At 40.4% G+C, this 19,527-nt stretch overlaps 1 protein-coding gene across 4 annotated transcripts in view; it reads right to left on the reverse strand.

Annotated features, from left to right (window-relative positions):
• TXK (TXK tyrosine kinase) overlaps positions 1-19,527 on the reverse strand; it is a 63,905-nt gene that overhangs the window by 4,531 nt on the left and 39,847 nt on the right. For all 4 annotated transcript variants that reach the window (XM_072774972.1, XM_072774971.1, XM_072774970.1 and 1 more), the window contains 6 exons: positions 12,951-13,025; positions 9,859-10,030; positions 6,485-6,701; positions 4,236-4,300; positions 1,743-1,861; positions 97-254 (listed from right to left, as the gene is read on the reverse strand). In XM_072774972.1, coding sequence (XP_072631073.1) covers positions 97-254; positions 1,743-1,861; positions 4,236-4,300; positions 6,485-6,701; positions 9,859-10,030; positions 12,951-13,025 — 806 coding nt within the window. The remainder of the gene's footprint in view (positions 1-96; positions 255-1,742; positions 1,862-4,235; positions 4,301-6,484; positions 6,702-9,858; positions 10,031-12,950; positions 13,026-19,527) is intronic.

The raw sequence follows: 19,527 nt of genomic DNA on the forward strand, positions 1-19,527 counted from the left end.
CCTGCCATGATGGAGACCTGGGGTCACATTTGACCCTCAGGTCTGTTCTCAGTTGCTGGGACTGCCAACCTACCCAGGAAAGTAGGGGACACTCACCTCATGCCAGCAGCTGTACATGACTTCATATATGGACATTGGCGCCAGTTGAGGACGGTAGAGCCTGAAGCCTTTGGAAATGGCTTCCACAACTTGCAGATTCGACTTATTTTCAAACGGCATTTTTCCTTCTGTAAAAACTTCCCACATCAAAACTCCTACACACGAAATGCATGCAAACAAGAGGTTGCTTGAAAGAACGGTTTCAAACCACAAGGCCTTATTTTCCTCTTCCAGCCTTTGAATTATAATCATCCAGAATGAGAGCAGCTCTATCTAGGAATCAGACCATGTGTGTCTCCATTTGTGAACAGGCCTGACATCTGAAAATACTCCAAGTGAAAACAAGGCCTTTCTTTTCCAGGCCTTAACTGCCTCCCCATCGAAAGAAAATGCTGCCAGTGTTTTCATTTCTAAGTATGTTCGTGTCTTCACACCCTGAGATCAACAAGCCTCTCTTCTATCCCATAGAAAACGATGGAATTGTGCGAGCCTCTGATGCCTGCCCAGGCCAAGAGTTTATCAGCCAGTAGATGGCACTTGTTCCCTTCTTCCCACTGAAAGGTTAGACAGCTGGGTAGAGCAGACTACCTAGCAGGAGCTCCGGACCCACGTAAGTGTTCTAAAATCACTGATAGGTTGATTAGTGAGACTTCCTCAAACTCCCATTTGGACTTCATTTCATTATTCACTTATTCTAAGATGTATTACATATTGATTAGAGGTCAAGCATATGCCAGAGCCAGAAGATTCTAAGAAAGAGGCCAGTCCCTGTGCTCAGGAAGCTCACTGTCCAGAGGGAGATGGAGACAAGTGGTCAGATAAAACTCAGAAATTCTAAATTGTTCTGCAACCACTTGATGAGGTCCCTGTGTTGCTACATGTTAGTCTGATTTAACTGCTCTCCTGTAGAGCTTAAAAATCTCACCTGTCAAAACCACCAAAAGGCAGGGGAGAGCTAAAGGGATCAATAATACACACTTAACCTTATGTGGACAATAAAAAATATTCGCGCCCTTTTGAGGGTGCAGAGCTCTCTCCAAACCAAAGAAGCCATCCAGGGAGGTCTGGGCTAAAGAGAATAGATAGCTTATTGAACATTTACTGCCACCTTTTTGAAAATCAATTCAAAGAATGAACTCCGCTGGACATAGGTCTACAACATCTCTTTCTCAGTGAAGAACATTACACAATATAAACTCCAACTGACAGTTCCCAAGGAGGCCGACAACTAAATTCCACAAAATTTAAAGGTAATGAAGCAAATGCAGTTGGTGCTGCTCAGTAGTTAGAAATGAAGTTTATTAATGACATGTGAAATTCAGTGACACCTTAAGATCTATTTTCCTTGCAAGTCTCTGTGGTGTATAAAAGGTGGCTGCACCTTTTGCTAGATCAGTAGACTCTATGTTATGGCTTTACTGCCATACGTAAGTTCATTGGGAAAGGTAAGATCCAAAAGGCAGACTTATATAAGAAGGTGTCTGACACCAGTTGCCAAAGACAGCCTGGGTATGTTTAGAACACCTTAGACAGTTACATGAAGACCTTTCTAGAATGCCGGATCATGCTAAAAAATCAAAGCTTAAAAAAGATTGTCTTTTTCTTAAATCAATCTCCAACAAATGAACATCAAATTTACTCACCAAATGACCAGACATCAGATTTGCTGCTGTACTTGTTGAAATGGAAAACTTCAGGAGGGGACCACTTGATTGGGAACTTGGCTCCAGAAGAACTGATATATTCATCATCCAAAACGTACCTGAGGTCATGAGATTCAAAGCACATTGTGCTAATTCCCTCCAAATTCTACTTCATTCCAACTTCCTTCATCTACTATAAGTTCTAAAAGAGAAAGCAGGGGATGCCTGGGTGGCATCTGCCTTTGGCTCAGGACGTGATCCTGGAGTTCCAGGATCGACTCCCGCTTCGGGCTCCCACATGGAACCTGCCTCTGCCTCTGCCTATGTCTCTGCCTCTCTCTGTGTCTCTCATGAATAAATAAATAAAATCTTTAAAAATAAAATAAAAGAGAAAGCAGGGTTCCCGGGTGACGCTATTGGTGAAGTGGTCAGCTCTTGACTTTGGCTCAGGTCATGGTCTCCGGGTCATGGGATCAAGCCCCCTGTCGGGCTCCATGCTCAGTGAGGGAGTTAGCTTGAGGATTCTCTCTTCCTCTCCCTCTGTTCTTCCCCAACTCACTCAATTTCTCTCTCTCTCTCTCTCTCTCTCTCTCTCAAATAAACTCTCAAATAAATAAATGAATCTTTAAAACAGAAAGCATTTTTACCCCTGAAAATTTCTCTTCTGTTACCAAAATGGGAAAATATCATATATAGTGATTCCTCCCCAAACCAAGCCTCATTTGGGTTTGAGTCTCAGAAAACTAGAACAATTCTTCAATCCAAATCAATTTGAGTCAAGAACCCACTGATTATGTTAGTTTACAAATTCTTAATTCTGCAAAGGAGCATGCTGAGTAGTCTAACAACCAGTGTCGTAAAAAGTACATAAGAGATAAATATATATGGCAAAGAATAAAGTCAAAGTTGGATGCCTTATTTTTTTCTTCATGCATATGTGTTTTATTAGGCAGAGAAATGAGAGTATTGAACATAATACATTTAATATGAAAAATGTTCAATGCATTACCATGGCCCTATATGAAATCAGGAATAACTACCACCTCCTTTTAAAAACTACAACAATATTAAACCTCTCTCTTTTGAGAATTGTAGGCAGGAACATCAAGTATGAGATCTAGAGAGAAGAGAGCCTGGAGTGTGCAGTCTGGTATTTTTGAATTATTTATTAGTGCTTCCTCACACCCTCTTTTTTTTCCCACATCCCCTACCTCACACCACCTTTAAGTGCTTTCTTGAGCCAGAAGCCATCCTACTAAGGGGGAAAAGTAAGTAATAGAAAACAAAAGGGAAAGAGCTATTTTTCATAGCTTTTGAGTTTCAAAAGTCTAGGCTTTCCAGAGAAGGAGGAGGATGGAGCTGTTAATAAACTATTTGAGAGAATGGCTCATAAAATAAGAGTAATATCACCCCCCCACACACACTCCTGACCACCACCATTCATCCCCCTAGAAAATGACCTCTGGAGCTGGGAGGTGGGAGAGGATAAAGGAAAGGCGGAGGAGTGTTAGACATCTGTGGGTGGCTGAGGCAGGGTCTTATATAGTCTTCACTCTACCAGCACTGCCCGGCTAGCATGGCAGGCAAAGAAGTCCCCACTACAGATTGCTGGGATTTAAGAGCAAAACAGAGCCTATGCCTCTTCCCCAGGTCAAGCCCCTGGAAAAGCAAAAAAGATTCCAGAAAACAAATAGTTGCAGATGTGCCTAAGGCAACAGGGCCTTGGATATCTCCAGGCATTTTCCTAATCATGGAGAATGATGCCAGTGCAACAGCATCTTGCAGACAGAAATTGGAGATGAGTCAGCAGCCACCTATGCAGATGTTCAGCCAAGGACAAAACAGGAAGATGGTGCCCGCAGGCTACCAGTTGTCAATGGGTAACAACAAGGACCAGACATGCCATCTCCAGTACGTGGCCCCATTAGACATACAGAATCTGAATTTGACCCTAAAATGAGTCAGAGAGAAACCCTGGGTTCACGGGCACTGAATTTTTAGCAGCCTGAAGGAAAGGGCATTGCATTGAGTTGCAGAGAATGAGGTTAGATTCTCCACACTTGAGTTGTCATCTTAAAGTCAACTGTTACCCTTGATAATAGAGTATGAAGATGACATAGAACAATCAGAGCTAAACCAATTTATTTTTTTTAATCTTTCAGAAATACACATATGTCAGAAAAGCTTTTCTCCTCAATCTTATGCATATGATGAGTAGATCGAGACATTTCTAAAAATGTTATGACTGAGAATGACCTTTTGAAAAAAGATAAGAGTTGTCTCAAGTGTCCATTTGTCTCACAGCTAACATGGGTTTGTGTCAAATTCAAAGCAGGGCAACACACCAAGCAACCACATCAACATTTTCCTCACAGGATTAAAAAAAAAAAAAGAAAAAAGAAAGAAAGCAATGCTATCAACATCTTAAATCTGTTAGGAAACAGATCTAAGATTCCCTCTTATGAGTAAACAGGAAATATTTATATATTATACCTCGTCATTCCAAAGTCCGATATTTTTACTATACTTGCAGCACTGACCAGACAATTCCTTGCTGCCTATAAAAAAAGAGAGAGAGAGAGAGAGAAGAATCCATATTTGAATATAGTTTTCTTTCAAGAGTTTCTACTCTCCTTTTCCTCAGTTTACCTGGACCCCCACACTACTTCTCTGTGTGAGCAGACATGTTTCCTTGGTAATACCCATCATGCTATATATGATCAATATATCTGCCCTCATGATGGATTGTATTGATTCTTCAAAGAAATAACAAAAAAAGTAAAAAGCAATTTTAATACTTTTCCTTTTAAAAGTTTTTTAAACCCTCTCAAGAAGGATCTTCAATAAATTGGAAGACTACAGCAAAGAGATGTTAAACTATGAATCCTGAAATTTAAAAGTGTGCATTTTTAAATATGCGGAGACCATGTATTTGATGCCAAAATAATCCATTTTCAGAGACCTTCGTCAAAGAAAATCATTGATTTGGTTATTAAGCCCTATGTAAGCCAATAGTTTTATAGATTCTGTTCTCTTCTAAGATGATATGTGCTTCAGTTAGTCCAAAAACAAAAGCAAAGAACTTAAAAATGGTAAGCCAGGAGTCAGTTTAGAAGATTTTGACAAATGCTAGCAAGGGTTTCAAAACCAAACCAAGAGCTAAGCCCTTGACAGGGGAAAGGCTCATGCTTAGCTGATATATTTTAAATGGCATGAAGGTGGATAAAATAGAACACAAAAGAAAGCAATCAAGGAAGAAACCAAGGGTAGGAGGATCTGAGAGAAGCCACTTGGAACAAATAGAATGACCAGAATTATCACTCAACTAGGTTTTGAATTCTAATCCCTGTCAGGAAATACTGACCTGCAGGGACCAGGAAAGTAAGCTAGGTGGGATTGATGCCACATTCATCCATTCAAAAATGTGTTCGATAGCTAAGATTGGGAGATTGGGAAATGTGGAGATTGGAGATTGGGAAATGTGCCTTGACGGATACAGAACAATGGTCTCAACAGCTGTGGAAAGGTCTCAATGGCTGTGGAACGGTCTCAGTGGCTGTGGAATGGTCTCAATGGCTGTGGAACAGTCTCAATGGCTGCGGAATGGTCTCAATGGCTGTGGAGTGGTCTCAACGGCTGTGGAATGGTCTCAATGGTTGTGGAATGGCTATTGCTGTGAAATACAGACTATTACTATTCCATAGCAATAGTTAGCATTGCTGAGCTCTTCTATATGCCAGGTGCAATTGTAAGTACTTACACCTGTTAATTCATGTGATCCTCCCAACAGGCCCACAGGAGGAAGGTGCTGTAATTGGTGCCACTGTACTAGTTAGTGAGCTTGCCCAACATCCCACAGCTAGTAAGAAATAAAGGCAAGATTTCAACCCAGCCAGTCTACTTCTAGAGCAGTGGTTCTGAGTCGTGGCTGCCTATTGAACTCTCCAGGGCATTTGGGCTAAGACAAGCCTTAATTTTTTTTTTCTTAGGATGTAACATCCTGAGCATTTCAGAACACAATGATTTAACATTTCCAGTTCTCCTCAGGAATGCCAGGAATGCCGCTGTGATACTATTGCAACCAAATCACCTCCACATGAAAGTAGTTTCATCCCTGGATGGGAGCCAGTAGAGCTATCCTTTACTCCTGTCATCTCCAGCTCCTGGCAAGAGTGCTTGGCATGTACTGGCATTCAATATGTATTCGATTATTGGTTGAAAGGAAGAAAAGTAGAAGTTAATGAAAGAAGAGAGGGAAGGTGAGAGGAAAGAAAAGTAAATTAGTTTTGGTTAGTTGGTTATCATAGTAGTTAATTAGTTCAAGGCGTATTTCGGGTAATACCTTATTTGGCCACAGCATCAATGGGCAATTAAAAATAAAGCTACATTTCCCAGAGAATCACATGAATAGGAAAGTGGTCAGAAATTAAGCCAAAGAGGGGCGCCTGGATGACTCGTTTGGTTAAGCGTGTGCCTTTGGCTCAGGTCATAGTCCTGGTGTCCTGGTATCCAGAATCGGCATGGATGGAGCCCCCATCAGGTTCCCTGCTCAGTGGAGAGCCTGCTTCTCCCTCTGGTCCTCGTCCCTCCCCTATTGTGTTCTCTCTCTCTTTCTCAAATAAATAAAAATCTTTAAAAAAATTAAGCCAAAGATATTTTATTTTAAACACTGAAAGCCCTCAACTGTCATATTCCTCTGAATATAATGAATAAAATAATCAGTGAATTTGTATCATACTTACTAAATCCCTATGAATAAAGCAGTTCCTCTCCAGATACTCCATCCCTTCACAGATGTCCTGGCACATGCTCAGCAGCATCTCCCTCTTAAGCGCTCCCCTCCTGTCTCTGAGATAGTTCAGCAGGCAGCCGTTCTCCATAAACTCCGTCACAATGTACAGGGGCTTCTGCTGTATGCACACCCCATAGAGCTGGACTAGCCTTGAATGAGATAATTTCCTGTGGAGGAAAAAAACACACCAGTGAGCAGGTTGGCTTTTCTGCACTTTCAAGTGCTCAGACTCAATGGGTGATATTCACAAACTCTATGTAATTTTCGACATCAAGATATGATAAAAATTAACCCAACCACAGAGAAAGTAGGACTGTTTCCTTTCCACTCTAGGCACTGAACAAGCGGGGTCACAGAGTTCAAGCAGTAGTTCCCAAGTCACTGCAGATAAAGAATATTACGTGCTCTGTATTCTATTTTTTCTGTTTGTCATCCTTGTAAGTAAGCCTTTTGCTTCCTTATTGTGCCTTCTTGCTCAGGTCTTAACAGAGCTCCTGATCCTTGAGTTTCAACTTTCCTAACTGCAGCTGCTCAGACCAAAATTCAGGACAGATTGAAGGGAAGAAACCGTGATTGGTGTATAAAGGAAAGGAAAGGAAAGGAAAGGAAAGGAAAGGAAAGGAAAGGAAAGGAAAGGAAAGGAAAGGAAAGGAAAGGAAAGGAAAGGAAAGGAAGAAAGAAAATGAAAATTAAATTCTGGGATCCCTGGGTGGCGCAGCGGTTTAGCGCCTGCCTTTGGCCCAGGGCGCGATCCTGGAGACCCGGGATCGAATCCCACGTCGGGCTCCAGGTGCATGGAGCCTGCTTCTCCCTCTGCCTATGTCTCTGCCTCTCTCTCTCTCTCTCTGTGTGACTATCATAAATAAATAAAAATTTAAAAAAAAATAAAAATAAATAAAATAGAAAATTAAATTCTAAAAAATAAAGGCATTAAAAAAGAAATATTTAGATAAAGTTGGAGACTGAAAAACACTGGCCAACTTGAAACCCTGCTCTGTATTTAGCAATCACACACACACACACACACACACACACACACACGCCCTTGAATATTGTCTATTAAAATACACATGGAACGTTTAGTCATCTAAAATTCCAAAGTTTATTGTTCCTTCTGAAGTATAGCATTCAGTCCCTAAAGGCCTGTTATGCCAACTAGGCATCATGGAAAACAATATTCAAGTTAGTGTTTGTAATTTTTGAAGATGTATAATAAGCCAATTTCTGTTAGTCAAAAGTAACTTGAAATGTCACCTCTTTTCATTCATAGAGGCAAAATAAAATCAATGACTCAGGGAGATTATTTATCTTAAAATAATGTATATGAGTGATCAATTGACATATTACCATATAGTTAGCATGCAAAAACACTACCAGTTTGTGGGAAAGAGGAGTTCAGAGAATCTATACATGATTTTAATCTGTAGACATATATCTTGTGTATTTTATCTGATTTATCTCTCTAGTGTATAAAGATATTTTATAAATTCGAAATTTATAAAGAAAAATTTATTTTCAGTTAAGAGAGACAATTCATATGTATACAGAATGATGGCAGGGAAATCACTCTTAACATAGAATATTGATTTGTCATGAGAAAACCGTAACACTGATACCCACGTATAAACATTTGAGAACTGAAACGTTACACTGTGTTTGCTTAGCAGTATCACCGGAGTAGTGACAAGGACGGCGAAGGAACTAACAAGTACAGTGAAGGTAAGACAGTGTGACCCAATTGGGTATTCTTGGCAGATGGAGCTCAGTGTGTGTCAGCTAGGTAATTTTGTAAAGATGAATGGATTTGCAACAGGGAGTTAGAAGGAAATCCTTCTGCCTCACTTTCAAAAAACAAAAAAAAATCAGCAAAAAATAGACTGTGTTCAAACCCAAGAACACAGTATGTCTATCTGAACTGACTTAAAAATAAGCCATTAGCTTCATTCTCGCCTCTGTAAACATCCAGGAGCCAATGATACTTCCACATTCTGCACGTCTTCCACCATCCTCAAAATATCATCCCTGGAAAACTGTGCCCCCAAATGCCCAATAAGGCTTGATCCTTTCAGGAATCCTCTCACCGTAACATCAGACATCTCCAATTCTTTTTTGTTTCATAGAAATTCCAGTATGGCTTCAACTTTCTCTGAAGCACGTTCTTATAACACCTATCTAATCAACACAGGAATATAATGATTTGTCTCTCCTTTAGATGTAGGAAAACTAGGGTCTGATGCAGGTGGTATCAAGGAATATAGGCCAGGGGCCACCTAGGGGCACGAGATCATCTTTGGGAAGCTGATATCACTGGAAAATTGTGTTTAGCATAACTTCCCTTGAAGCTCATTTTGTTGTAACTGACTGGAAAGGGTATTTAAATAGTACATTTGGGGTACAGGTTGAGAGTCCCAAGAGATAGCATTGCTCTGCTGTTAAAGGAGAATGGGTCCAGTTAATCCCTTCTAGTTTTTTGGTTTGTCTGTTTGTTGGTTTGCTTGTTTAGTTGACATCTGTATTTTTAGAACAGAACTAAATTTCTTTGGATAACAGAATCTAGGTAATGCCATCTGGGGTTCTCAGTTTTCACCACATTGCTGTTCCTTTAAGTGTTGAACAAATACTTAAAGAAATTTGATGGCCTTGATCTGTACCAAATTGTTGACTTGTCCTGATCCAGCCCAGATTATAGACATACACCACAGCCACTTCAGCTGAGTCGAAATGTTGATCTGGGAAATCACAGAAGTGATCCCATAGGAGCGGCGTCCAAAGGGCCACAGAAGTGACTGTTAGAACTCGGGATTCTTAAATTTTCTGAAAGCAAATGCTTTATCCTTATATCACTATTTGGACAGAATCAACATTTTTGCTTCCAGGAAAAGGCAAAGAAGGAGGAGGAGGAGGAGGAGGAGGAGGAGAGGAAGAGGAAGGGAAAGGGGAACAAGAAGGGGAAGAGGGGAAAGGGAAGAGGGGGAAGGAGAAGGGAAAGGGGAGGAAGGAGAAGGACAAGGACAAGGCGAAGGAAGGAAGGAGCCCTGAAAAGAACACGCATGCTTGTCACTTTCGTGAATTATCTCATTTAATTCACACGCTGATGCAGTGACAAGGTTACCATTATCTCCATTTTGCGGGTAAAGAAATCGAGGCTTGGCAAGGTGAAATAACTCACCCAGGTCACGCAGAGGTCAAATAATTTGCCCAGGTCACACCACTAGCTTGGACAGAGTTGTGACAGAAATCCAAGTGTGACTGCCCCAAAATCCATGTTCTTTCCATGACACCCCAATGTTGTCTGCTATTTATCTGGGTATTGCTTATACTTACATCATCACTTTAGCCTCTTCGATGAAATCCTCCTCGGACATGGAGCCTTCGCTGATGGCCTTGATAGCTACCCGGATGTGCGCTCGCCATTCGCCTAAATGGACCACCCCAAACTGACCGCTTCCAATCTCCTTTACAAAAGCCAACTCAGTGGGATCTATCTCCCACTTTTCTAGAAAAGTAAAACATCCATGTTACAAAGTAGGGAAAACTTTCAGAGCTAGAACAGATTCAGGAATTATCTAGACCTACTCTCTTCTTTTATACAGAGGTTAAAATTTTTATAAATGTAAAGGGGGCGGGTAACTAACCATTTTCAATACTCTCATGGTGGAATTCCGTGTGCAATTCCAGAATTCAGGTTTAAAGATACAAACTTGACTTGCTTGGAGAGGAAATTATGGATATCAGAACATTCTTGCTCTTTCCAGAGACCCCACATGAAAGGCTTTTCTAAACTAAACCTACCTACCAGAACTAGACCAGGCCCCTTCCGTCTGTATGTCCCCATCAGTTTTTGTCCTGCCAAGTAAACTTGTGAGGCAGGAACATATGGCCCTGCTTCCCCATTTCACTTCCTTCTATGCTCCTCTGCCCATTCCCACAGCTAAGGGGCTTTTCTTGCCTTAGTAGGGTCTTCTCCTTGGGGAAAAGTCTAACAAATTCATCTAATAACTATGACCAACGCTAGGGTTCTAACTTGCATGTATCTACATGTACGTTTGAAGTGAAATTTGTGTTATGGTATATATTTCCTGGAAACCAAAAGAACTTTTAAAATAACCCTCTTGGAAACACTTGTGAAGGAGCAGATCTTTCCTCTTGTAGTATGTCCTTTTCTACAGCAACATTGCCATCTGCTGGAACTTTAAATAATGCGTTTAAGAGAATTGGGACACCTGGGGGTCTCAGGGGTGGAGTGCCTGCCTTGGGCTCAGGGTGTGACCCCTAGGGTCCAGGGATGGATTCCCGCATCAGGCTCCCCCTGGGGTGCCTGTTTCTCCTTCTGCCTATGTCTCTGCCTCTCTGTGTGTGTCTCTCATGAATAAATAAAATCTCATAAATAAATAAATAAATAAATAAATAAATAAATAAATAAATTGCAAAGGCTAATGACCTTCAAGCCAGCTTTGCAAAGGGCTCCCTCTCCCAATAATAGGTATGTTTTTAAAGGAACATGGGAAAATATATTCATGACTTTGATATTGGCATAAATTTATTCAGCAGAATACAACCATAAAGGAAAATATTGACAAGTGACGCTCCATCAAAATCCTGTTTGTCAAATATGCCCCATTAAGAGAGGGGAAAGGTAAGCTGCAGATTGGGCAAAGATATTTCTGAAACATGTAACCAGTAAAGCATTCCTATTCAAAATATGAAAAAAAAACTAGAAAAGGGCAGATTATATTTTTAAGGGTTACAAAACGTGAATATTTTTTCACAAAAGAGAATATCCAAATAGCCACAAAACCTATAAAAAGTTCATCATAATTATTAGTCACCAGGGATATGCAAATTCCAACCACAGAGAGATACTACTATTACACACATCAGATTGCCTACAGTGAAAACCAAAGAAAAGAACCCATGAGAATACTAAATATTGGCCAAGGCAAAGGCGTGGGGCAGCGGGAACTCCCACATGCTATTGATTGAAGTGTAATTTGGTATAAGCTTTTTTGAAAACTAAATCTGAGTGTGTACGCACTCTGTGACCTAACAATTCTACTCTCAGGTGTGTGTCCAGCATTCCTGGAGCTTAAACGTGTACTGAACTTCATCAAAAGACATGTAGGAATGTCCATAATGATATTAATTATGAGGTAAAAATTGGTTACAACCCAAATGGCCACCTAACGAAGGATGGGTAAACGGTGGCATTGTCAGGCAGTGTCGCACTACACCACAGTGGAGATGAAGCAACCACACCAACAACCATGGGTGAAGCAGAAGAAGCCAGATACAAATGCATGCTGTCTTACTCATTTCTATTAAATAGTCAAAACCAGGCAAAACTAACTGAGTTGCAGGGTTATGAGTTGTATGCCATTCTACATGTTAAAAATTGAGACGTTTATTTTTTAAAAATTTGAACAGGACCACATGTAACTTAAATAAATTGTTAATGGCAGAATTTTATTATCCACATTGTCTTTAGGGACAGAGGAATAACCCAGGACCCATAATATCCTGAATCATTCTCCCATTCCAATTAAAATAGAGCCCCTGGGGTCCTGGCACAACATAACTATGTTATCATTTTCTCAGGATTTTCTGATTCTCATTAATGAAAGAAATTTAAGGGAATCGGGTGTCCTCAAATCACAAAACAGAATTCCTTGGCTCTTATTTGTTCTCACAGTTTGCAGGTATACATCTGCTAGAAGATAGTTCGGATTAAACCTTCTACAAGTTCTATTTTCAAAAGGAGAGGAACGACACTTTTAGCAGCTCTTTAAAGCAGGTTCTCTTGGAGGGCGGTCATTTCCCAGCCACCTTTGTACCGGGAGAGCAACAGCTCAAACACCCAAATAAAAATGAACTAGGGGTGGTGGAAGGGGAGGAGGGTGGGGGGTGGGGGTGAATGGGTGACAGGCACTGAGGGGGGCACTTGACGGTATGACACTGGGTGTATGTTGGCAAATTGAACACCAATAAAAAATAAATTTATTATTTAAAAAAAAGAATCCTAATTTATCAAAAGAGCTCCTGCTAACGAACAAAGGGTAGTGGATGGGGAGGTGGGCGGAGGGATGGGATGACTGGGTGGCAGGCACTGAGGGGGGCACTTGACGGGATGAGCACTATATGTTGGCAAATTGAACTCCAAATAAACATATATATTTAAAAAAAGAGCTCCTGCTAATGTGTAAGGAAATTTGAAGTCAAATTGAAACATTTCTTTCCAAAGTTGAAATTGCTGTTGCGAGATGAATGTACTTAAGTATTTCAGAAAGAGGATTTAAACTTTGAGAGGAAACCTGTCTAGGCATCTCAGAAAAGCGAAGGAGTTAAAGAATGTAGAGGGAAGTTGGGACAGGTTCTTTACGGGATTTGACATTGTACTTGGGTACGTGTGCATACATTACCATAGCTAAAACCAGCTGTGGCTGGCAAACAGCTGCCCATCAGTCCAACTGGGTAGCGGAGACGGGTCATGAGACCTGGGGAGGGAGAGAAATCAGCATTTCAAGTCTACTAATTAACATAAAAGAAAAAAAACAAATATACTAGAAGACAGTGCCAGGCTTCAAATAAATTAGGCAGAAAAATATTCTACAGTATTCTATTTACCTATTTTCCCCACTTTGCATAAAGCAACATTTGCTTATTGGACATACATTTTAAAATCCAAGAAAATTTAAAGACAAAGTAAAGACCTCACAAAATCTCAGCAGCCAGAGATGCACTGTTATCATTTTGGTGAACACCTTTGCAAAAATCTCTATATAAGTGTTTGAAAGCATATACACACCCAATGAGCTTTCACAGAAAAGTAAATGTTTTGCTGTAAACTTTTTATACTCAGTATGTCATTGATATATGTTAGTGACTATCAATAGAGCTTTAAGTTATTTCTAAGATTTCACTACTGTAAAATATGCTGTATGTTCTTGAACATAAATCTTTATGTACCTCTCAAATTACTCTCTCAGAATAAATTAAAATGTGATTTCTTGAGCAGAGCATGTATAGAAAAATTGTACTAATTCATTCAACCACCAACAGTGTTTAAGTGTACTCGTTTCATTACCCTATTTTTTGAGAGTAGTTTTGTTTAGTTTTGCTTTGTTTTATTATTATTTTTTTAATAGCGTGGTAGTGGGAAGCCTGGGTGGCTCAGCATTTGAGCGTCTGCTTTCAGCTCAGGTCATGATCCCGGAGTCCCAGGATCCAGTCCCACATCGGGCTCCCTGCAGGGAGCCTGCTTCTCCCTCTGCCTGTGTCTCTGCCTCTCTCTGTGTGTCTCATGTGAATAAAAATAAAAATAAAATAAAATAGAATGGTAGAGTAAATGAGACTTCTTTTGATTGGATCAACATGTAGTATTTTGTTACATCAATTTCAATTTAGTTCAACAAGCTTTTACTATTTATTTCTTCAACTAATGTTGATTAGGGGCCCGCTTTGTGCCGAGCACTATCTAGATGGTAGGAGACAGCAATGAAGCAGTGAATAGGACAGTGACAGTCCCTGCTCCCATAGAGCTTACATTGTAGCAGGGGAAGAGAAAATAAGTGCACACACACACACGCACACACACACAAGAAGAAGCAGAAGATGATGAGTTGCAAGCAGAGTAGATAAAATATAGCTTCCAGAGAGTGGGTGCTCAGGGAAGGCCTTTCGGACAAGATGACAGCTCTGCAGACATTAACTGACAAGGAGCCATCCTACAGAGGTCAGGAGGAAGAGCATTCTGAGCAGATGGAACAGAAAGTGCAAAGGCTGGAAGACAGAAGCAAACTTGGCCAGTATAAGAACAGAAAGAGGCATCATTAAGTGCCTATTGTGTGCAAGCCACTCTTCTAGGTAGATCTCAAATATTCTGAAGGACTAAAGATGAATAAGGTGAGGACTCTGCACACAGGGGCTCCATCTCAGTGAGAGAAGACAGGCAGAGAAAGGCAACTGCAATATAGAAGGAATAAGTCCTGTGCTGGAGATACACAAGATGCTCCAAGACATAGCACCTTACACACTTTTGGATTCAAAGTAGTCTTCTAGAAGGAAATGATATCTGAGATGAATGTGACAAATGAAGTTAAGCCCTGAAGAGAATCTATGGAAAGCACTCTAGACAGAGGTAACAGATGAGATGATACCTAGAGGTAGGAAGCAGGATGGGCTATTTAAGCAAAAGGTAAGAGATAGAAGAGGCCAGAAATTATCCTTGAGAGGTAGGTTGTATTCTGGTTACGATAGGCCTTCTAAGCCATTTTAGGGAACATTACACCATCCTGCAGGTAAGAAGGAGCCATTGAAAGTCCCCAATATAGAAGTGACATCATCAGGTTTACATTTTTGGTAGATCATTCTGGCATCAGCATAGAGGATGGATTGAAGGGAAGTCAACACTGAAGATAAGACTAGTTAAGAGGCCATTACAATTGTCCGAGTGAACAATGATTAGAACAGCACTAGGAGACAGAGGCAGGAACCTATATGAGGCATACTTGGGATATGAAACTCTTTGCACTTGATAATGAACCAGAAGTTCTAGAACAAATAGTACTAAAATTTGTCTGGAATCACAAAAGGGCCTGAATAACCAAAGCAATCTTGAGAGAGAAAAACAAAGCTGAGGTAGCACACTCCCTGACTTCCAATTATATTACAAAGCTATAGTAATGAAAACAGTATGACATTGGCACAACAACAGATTGATAGATCAATGGAACAGAATAGGAAGTCCAGAAACAAACCCAAGCTTATAGGATCAATTAATCTTTGATAAAGAAGGCAAACACCTACAATGAGGAAAAGATGGTCTCTTCAATAAATGGTGCTGGGAAAACTGGACAACTATACTGCTTTTTTTACACCATGTACACATACACACAAAATGGATTCAAGATTTAAACGTAAGACCAAAAAACATCAAACTCCTAGAATAAAACATAGGTAGTAAGTTCTTGGACATCAGTCTAAGCAATATTTTTTTCATCTGTCTCATCAGGCAAGGTCAACAAAAGCAAAAATAGACAAACGGGACTATATCAAACTAAAATGCTTTTGCACAGTGAAGAAAACTCCCAATAAAACAAAAGGCAACCTACTTGAATGGGAGAAGATATTGGCGAATGCTATAACCAAAAAGGGGTTAATACCCAAAATACATAAATAATTCATACAACTCAATATAAAAAAATTTGAGTTTTTAAAATGGGCAGAGGACCCAAAGAGACATTTCCCCAAAGAAGATATACAGATGGTCAACAGACACATGAAACCTACTCAGCATCACTAATCATCCAATGAGATCTCACCTCACACCTATCAGAATGGCTAATATCAAGCGGACAAAAATTAACAAGTATTGACAAGGATGCATAGCAAAGACAACCCTCCCCACTGTTGGTGGGAATGCAAAATGGTGAGCCACCATGGAAAACAGGGTGGAGGTTCCTCAAAAAAATAAAAATAAAACTACCATACAATCCAAGAATTCCACTTCTGGGTATTTCTCACCAAAAAAAAAAAAGTTTGAAAAAAAACCCCACTAATTTGAAAAGACATATGCACCCCTATGTTCATTGCTGCATTATTTAAGCAGCCAAAACACAGAAGCAAACTAAGTGTCCACTGATAGACGAAGGGATAAAGAAAATGTGGCGGGAATAATAAAATATTCTTCAGCCATAAGAAAGAATAAAGTCTTGCTGTTTACAACAATGTGGGTGGACCTGGAGGGTATTATACTAAGTGAAAAAATCCGGGAAAGAAAGACAAATACTGTATGAATTCACTTATATGTGGAATCTAAAAAAAAAATGAAGCAAGCAACCAAAACAAAACTGAAACTTACTCATAGAAGCAGAACAGTCTGATGGTTGCCAAAGTGAGGCGGTTAGGGGGTGGTAGGATGGGCAAGATAGGGAAAAGGGTTTAAAAGGGACACACCTTTTAGTAGGACATACAATTTTCTTGTAGGAGATAAAACGCATAGCATAGGGAATATAGATAATAATCTGTAACGACTTTGTATGGCAAGAGATGGTAGCTAGAGTTCTCCTGGTGACCCCTCTGTGACGTATATACATGTTCAATCACTATGTTATACACCTGAATGTACTATTGTATGGCAACCACACTTCAATTAAAAAAAAAAAAAGTTTTCAATAACTAAAGAAGGAGGAGAAGGAGGAGGGCAAGGGGAAGAGCAGGAAAGGAAGGGAGGTGAAGGGTGGGGAAGGGCAGGAGAGGAGAGGGGGGCAGAGGAGGGGAAAGACATTATCCTTTAGGAAGAGTGGAATTGTCTCTTGTGACTCCTATGTTTCCAGCCCCTGTAGCCAGCAGGATGGTGACACTCTTATCTGAGATGGGCAACAGGAAGAACAGGGAGCAGGCTGGGAGGGAAGGCAGCGGTAAGATGAAGAATTCCATTTCATCGCTGCGGTTCAGGGCCTGTGGGACTGCAAGTGCCTGGGACTCCCAGATGGAAGAGTCCTGCAAAGGGAAATGTCTAGGGCGAGGAGAGAAGAGATCGGGGACAGATTCCTGCAGCATGCCAACGTCTAAGAGTAGAAGTGAGACCCGTTGGGAAGAACTTCGAGGAATGATCTGAGTTCAAGAACAAGAAAAGGCAGTGTCAAAACATCTGGAAAGCAGGGAGCTTCAAGGGGTGACACTGCAAATAGAGCAGAGAGGGCTGAAAATACAAGAACTCAAAAGCATCACCCTGTAGGTCAATTCGGGGGCCACCCGTAAAACAGTGGGCGATGGAGGCAGAAGCCAGGTGCAGACGTTTAAAAAGCAAATGGAAAGTGAGCAAGTGGAGAAAGGGGATGTGGACACATTTTTCCAAAAGTGTCACTTGGAAGAACAATGTCTAAAGGAAGAAAGGAGGGCTTTGTGGGTTTGTTGGGCTTTGGGTTTGTTGGGGTATTTTGTTGTTGTTGTTTGTTGTTTGTTTTGTTTTGTTTTTTGGCTTTTCTAATAAGAAAGTCTTAAGCATGTTTACAGGGTAAAGGGAGAAGGTAAGAAGAAATGGACAAGCTACAGGAGAGAAAGGGTGTTGGGTGGTCTCAGCAGCAGAGGAGTGGAGGGAGCAGGGGCCTAGGCTCGTCCTGGCTACTACTGGAAGGAGGGAGGTGAGGCTGAGAGCTTGGCAGTGGGAAGACAAGGTTGAGGGAGCTCATGTCAGGTGACTTCAAATTTCTTAATAAGGTGGATGGCAAGGGGTTTGCTGATAGGGACAGTGAACAACACTGGAAGTGGGGTCTTGAGGAGAATGGTGAATGTCTGAAGAGAAAATAGGAAAAGCTACTTCACTAGTGACTCTGAAGACTTAGCTGAGGTTGGAGCCCTCATCGAGTTGGGATCCTATAATGCATGATCCAAACGAAGAACAAAATGAGGAATTTCTTTAAGACCCTGATACTTTCTTCTAATTTTCCAAGTTCTTGTTTGCTCAACATTTTTATTCTGTGATTCTCTACCAGTGGTTTAATGAGAGTCTATCTCTCTGATAGAAGGAAGCCTGTCACCCTCTTGGCATTGTCCTTACTTCCGGGAAAGAGATGGATTGTCATGAGCTAAATAGACCAGAAGTCAAAAAGTAGACAGGATAGTCATGGGCTCTGATTCACAGCCTCCTCTGAAACTGGACCTTCCCAAGTACCATCTAATGATAGGATGTGTCTCTTTCTGGAGGCTACAGCAGCCATTGAGTGCAGACTCTGGCGCCAGTGGGTTCAATGGCTCCAATGGTCTCAAAGAGTCCTTGAGTTCCAATCTCAGCACAAACACTTTTTAACTGTGTAATTGTGAGTACCAATCATGCCTCAGTTTCTTCATCTGTAAGATGGAAATACCAACAGCACCTACTTCATAGGATCGTTCTGAAGATTAAATAAATAAATAGACATAAAAGCACTCAGAACAGGGTCTGGCCCAAAGTAAGTCTTCACTAAGCATCCACTATTTTGGGGTCCCATTCCTTTCCTCTTATCATCTTTCTTTCTCATTTTCTTCTATTTTTTTTTATTTTCTTTTCTCCCTAATAAAGAGCAATTAGAGTTGGAAGGTTTTCTTCTGTTGTTATTTTGTTTTATCCAGCTTTTTCTTTTCTTCTTCTTCTTCTTCTTCTTCTTCTTCTTCTTCTTCTTCTTCTTCTTCTTCTTCTTCTTCTTCTTCTTCTTCTTTTTTTGTATATAATAACCTCACACTGTCTTCTTCTTCTTTTTTTTTTTTTAGATTTTATTTATTTATTGGACAGAGAAAGAGAGAACACCTGCAGAGGGAGGAGAAGCAGCTGAGCAAGGAGCACCAATGCAGGGCTCAATCCCATGACCCTGGGAGATGCTTAACCAACTGAGCCACCCAGATATCCCTGATCCAGTTTTATTTTTTAAGTGATCTATATGGTATTTTATACATTATAAGAATAATCATGTATGCTGTAACAAAAAATATCAAACCCTAAAGCAATCTTATAAGGCAGAATATATAATCTTCCCTTACCCCAGTGTCATTCTCCAGAGGTAAACATTAAGTTTGTAGTATGTTATAATCTTATTAGTTTGAAAATTATTACCTATACTTTAAACAAAATTTCTCTACACACACGTGTGTGTATTTTTGTTTATAAAAGTGGGACTATATTCTGAGATATTGCTTTGCACTTTTTTCTCTTTACTGAACAACTTATCATTACCATCTTCTCATGTCAGCACATCTTGATCTACGTTAGTAATTTTTTTTTAACCACACTAGCATAACCACTCTGTTTCTCAAATTTTTTCTTTGAAGGGAAGGAAAAGAGGACTGTAGAGAAAAAAAATTCAGGACTGATCTGATTCTATTTCTATCTCTAGACACAAATATGTCCTCTCTGGCCCCACTCAGACTCACTGCTACTTCCTCTCTAACCAAACTCCCAGTGACCATCTGGAATATCTATGCAGATTCATCCCATAAATGTAGAAAAACTTCCTTCGATTT

This window comes from Canis lupus, chromosome 14 (assembly GCF_048164855.1).
Source record: "Canis lupus baileyi chromosome 14, mCanLup2.hap1, whole genome shotgun sequence".
NCBI lineage: Eukaryota > Metazoa > Chordata > Mammalia > Carnivora > Canidae > Canis > Canis lupus.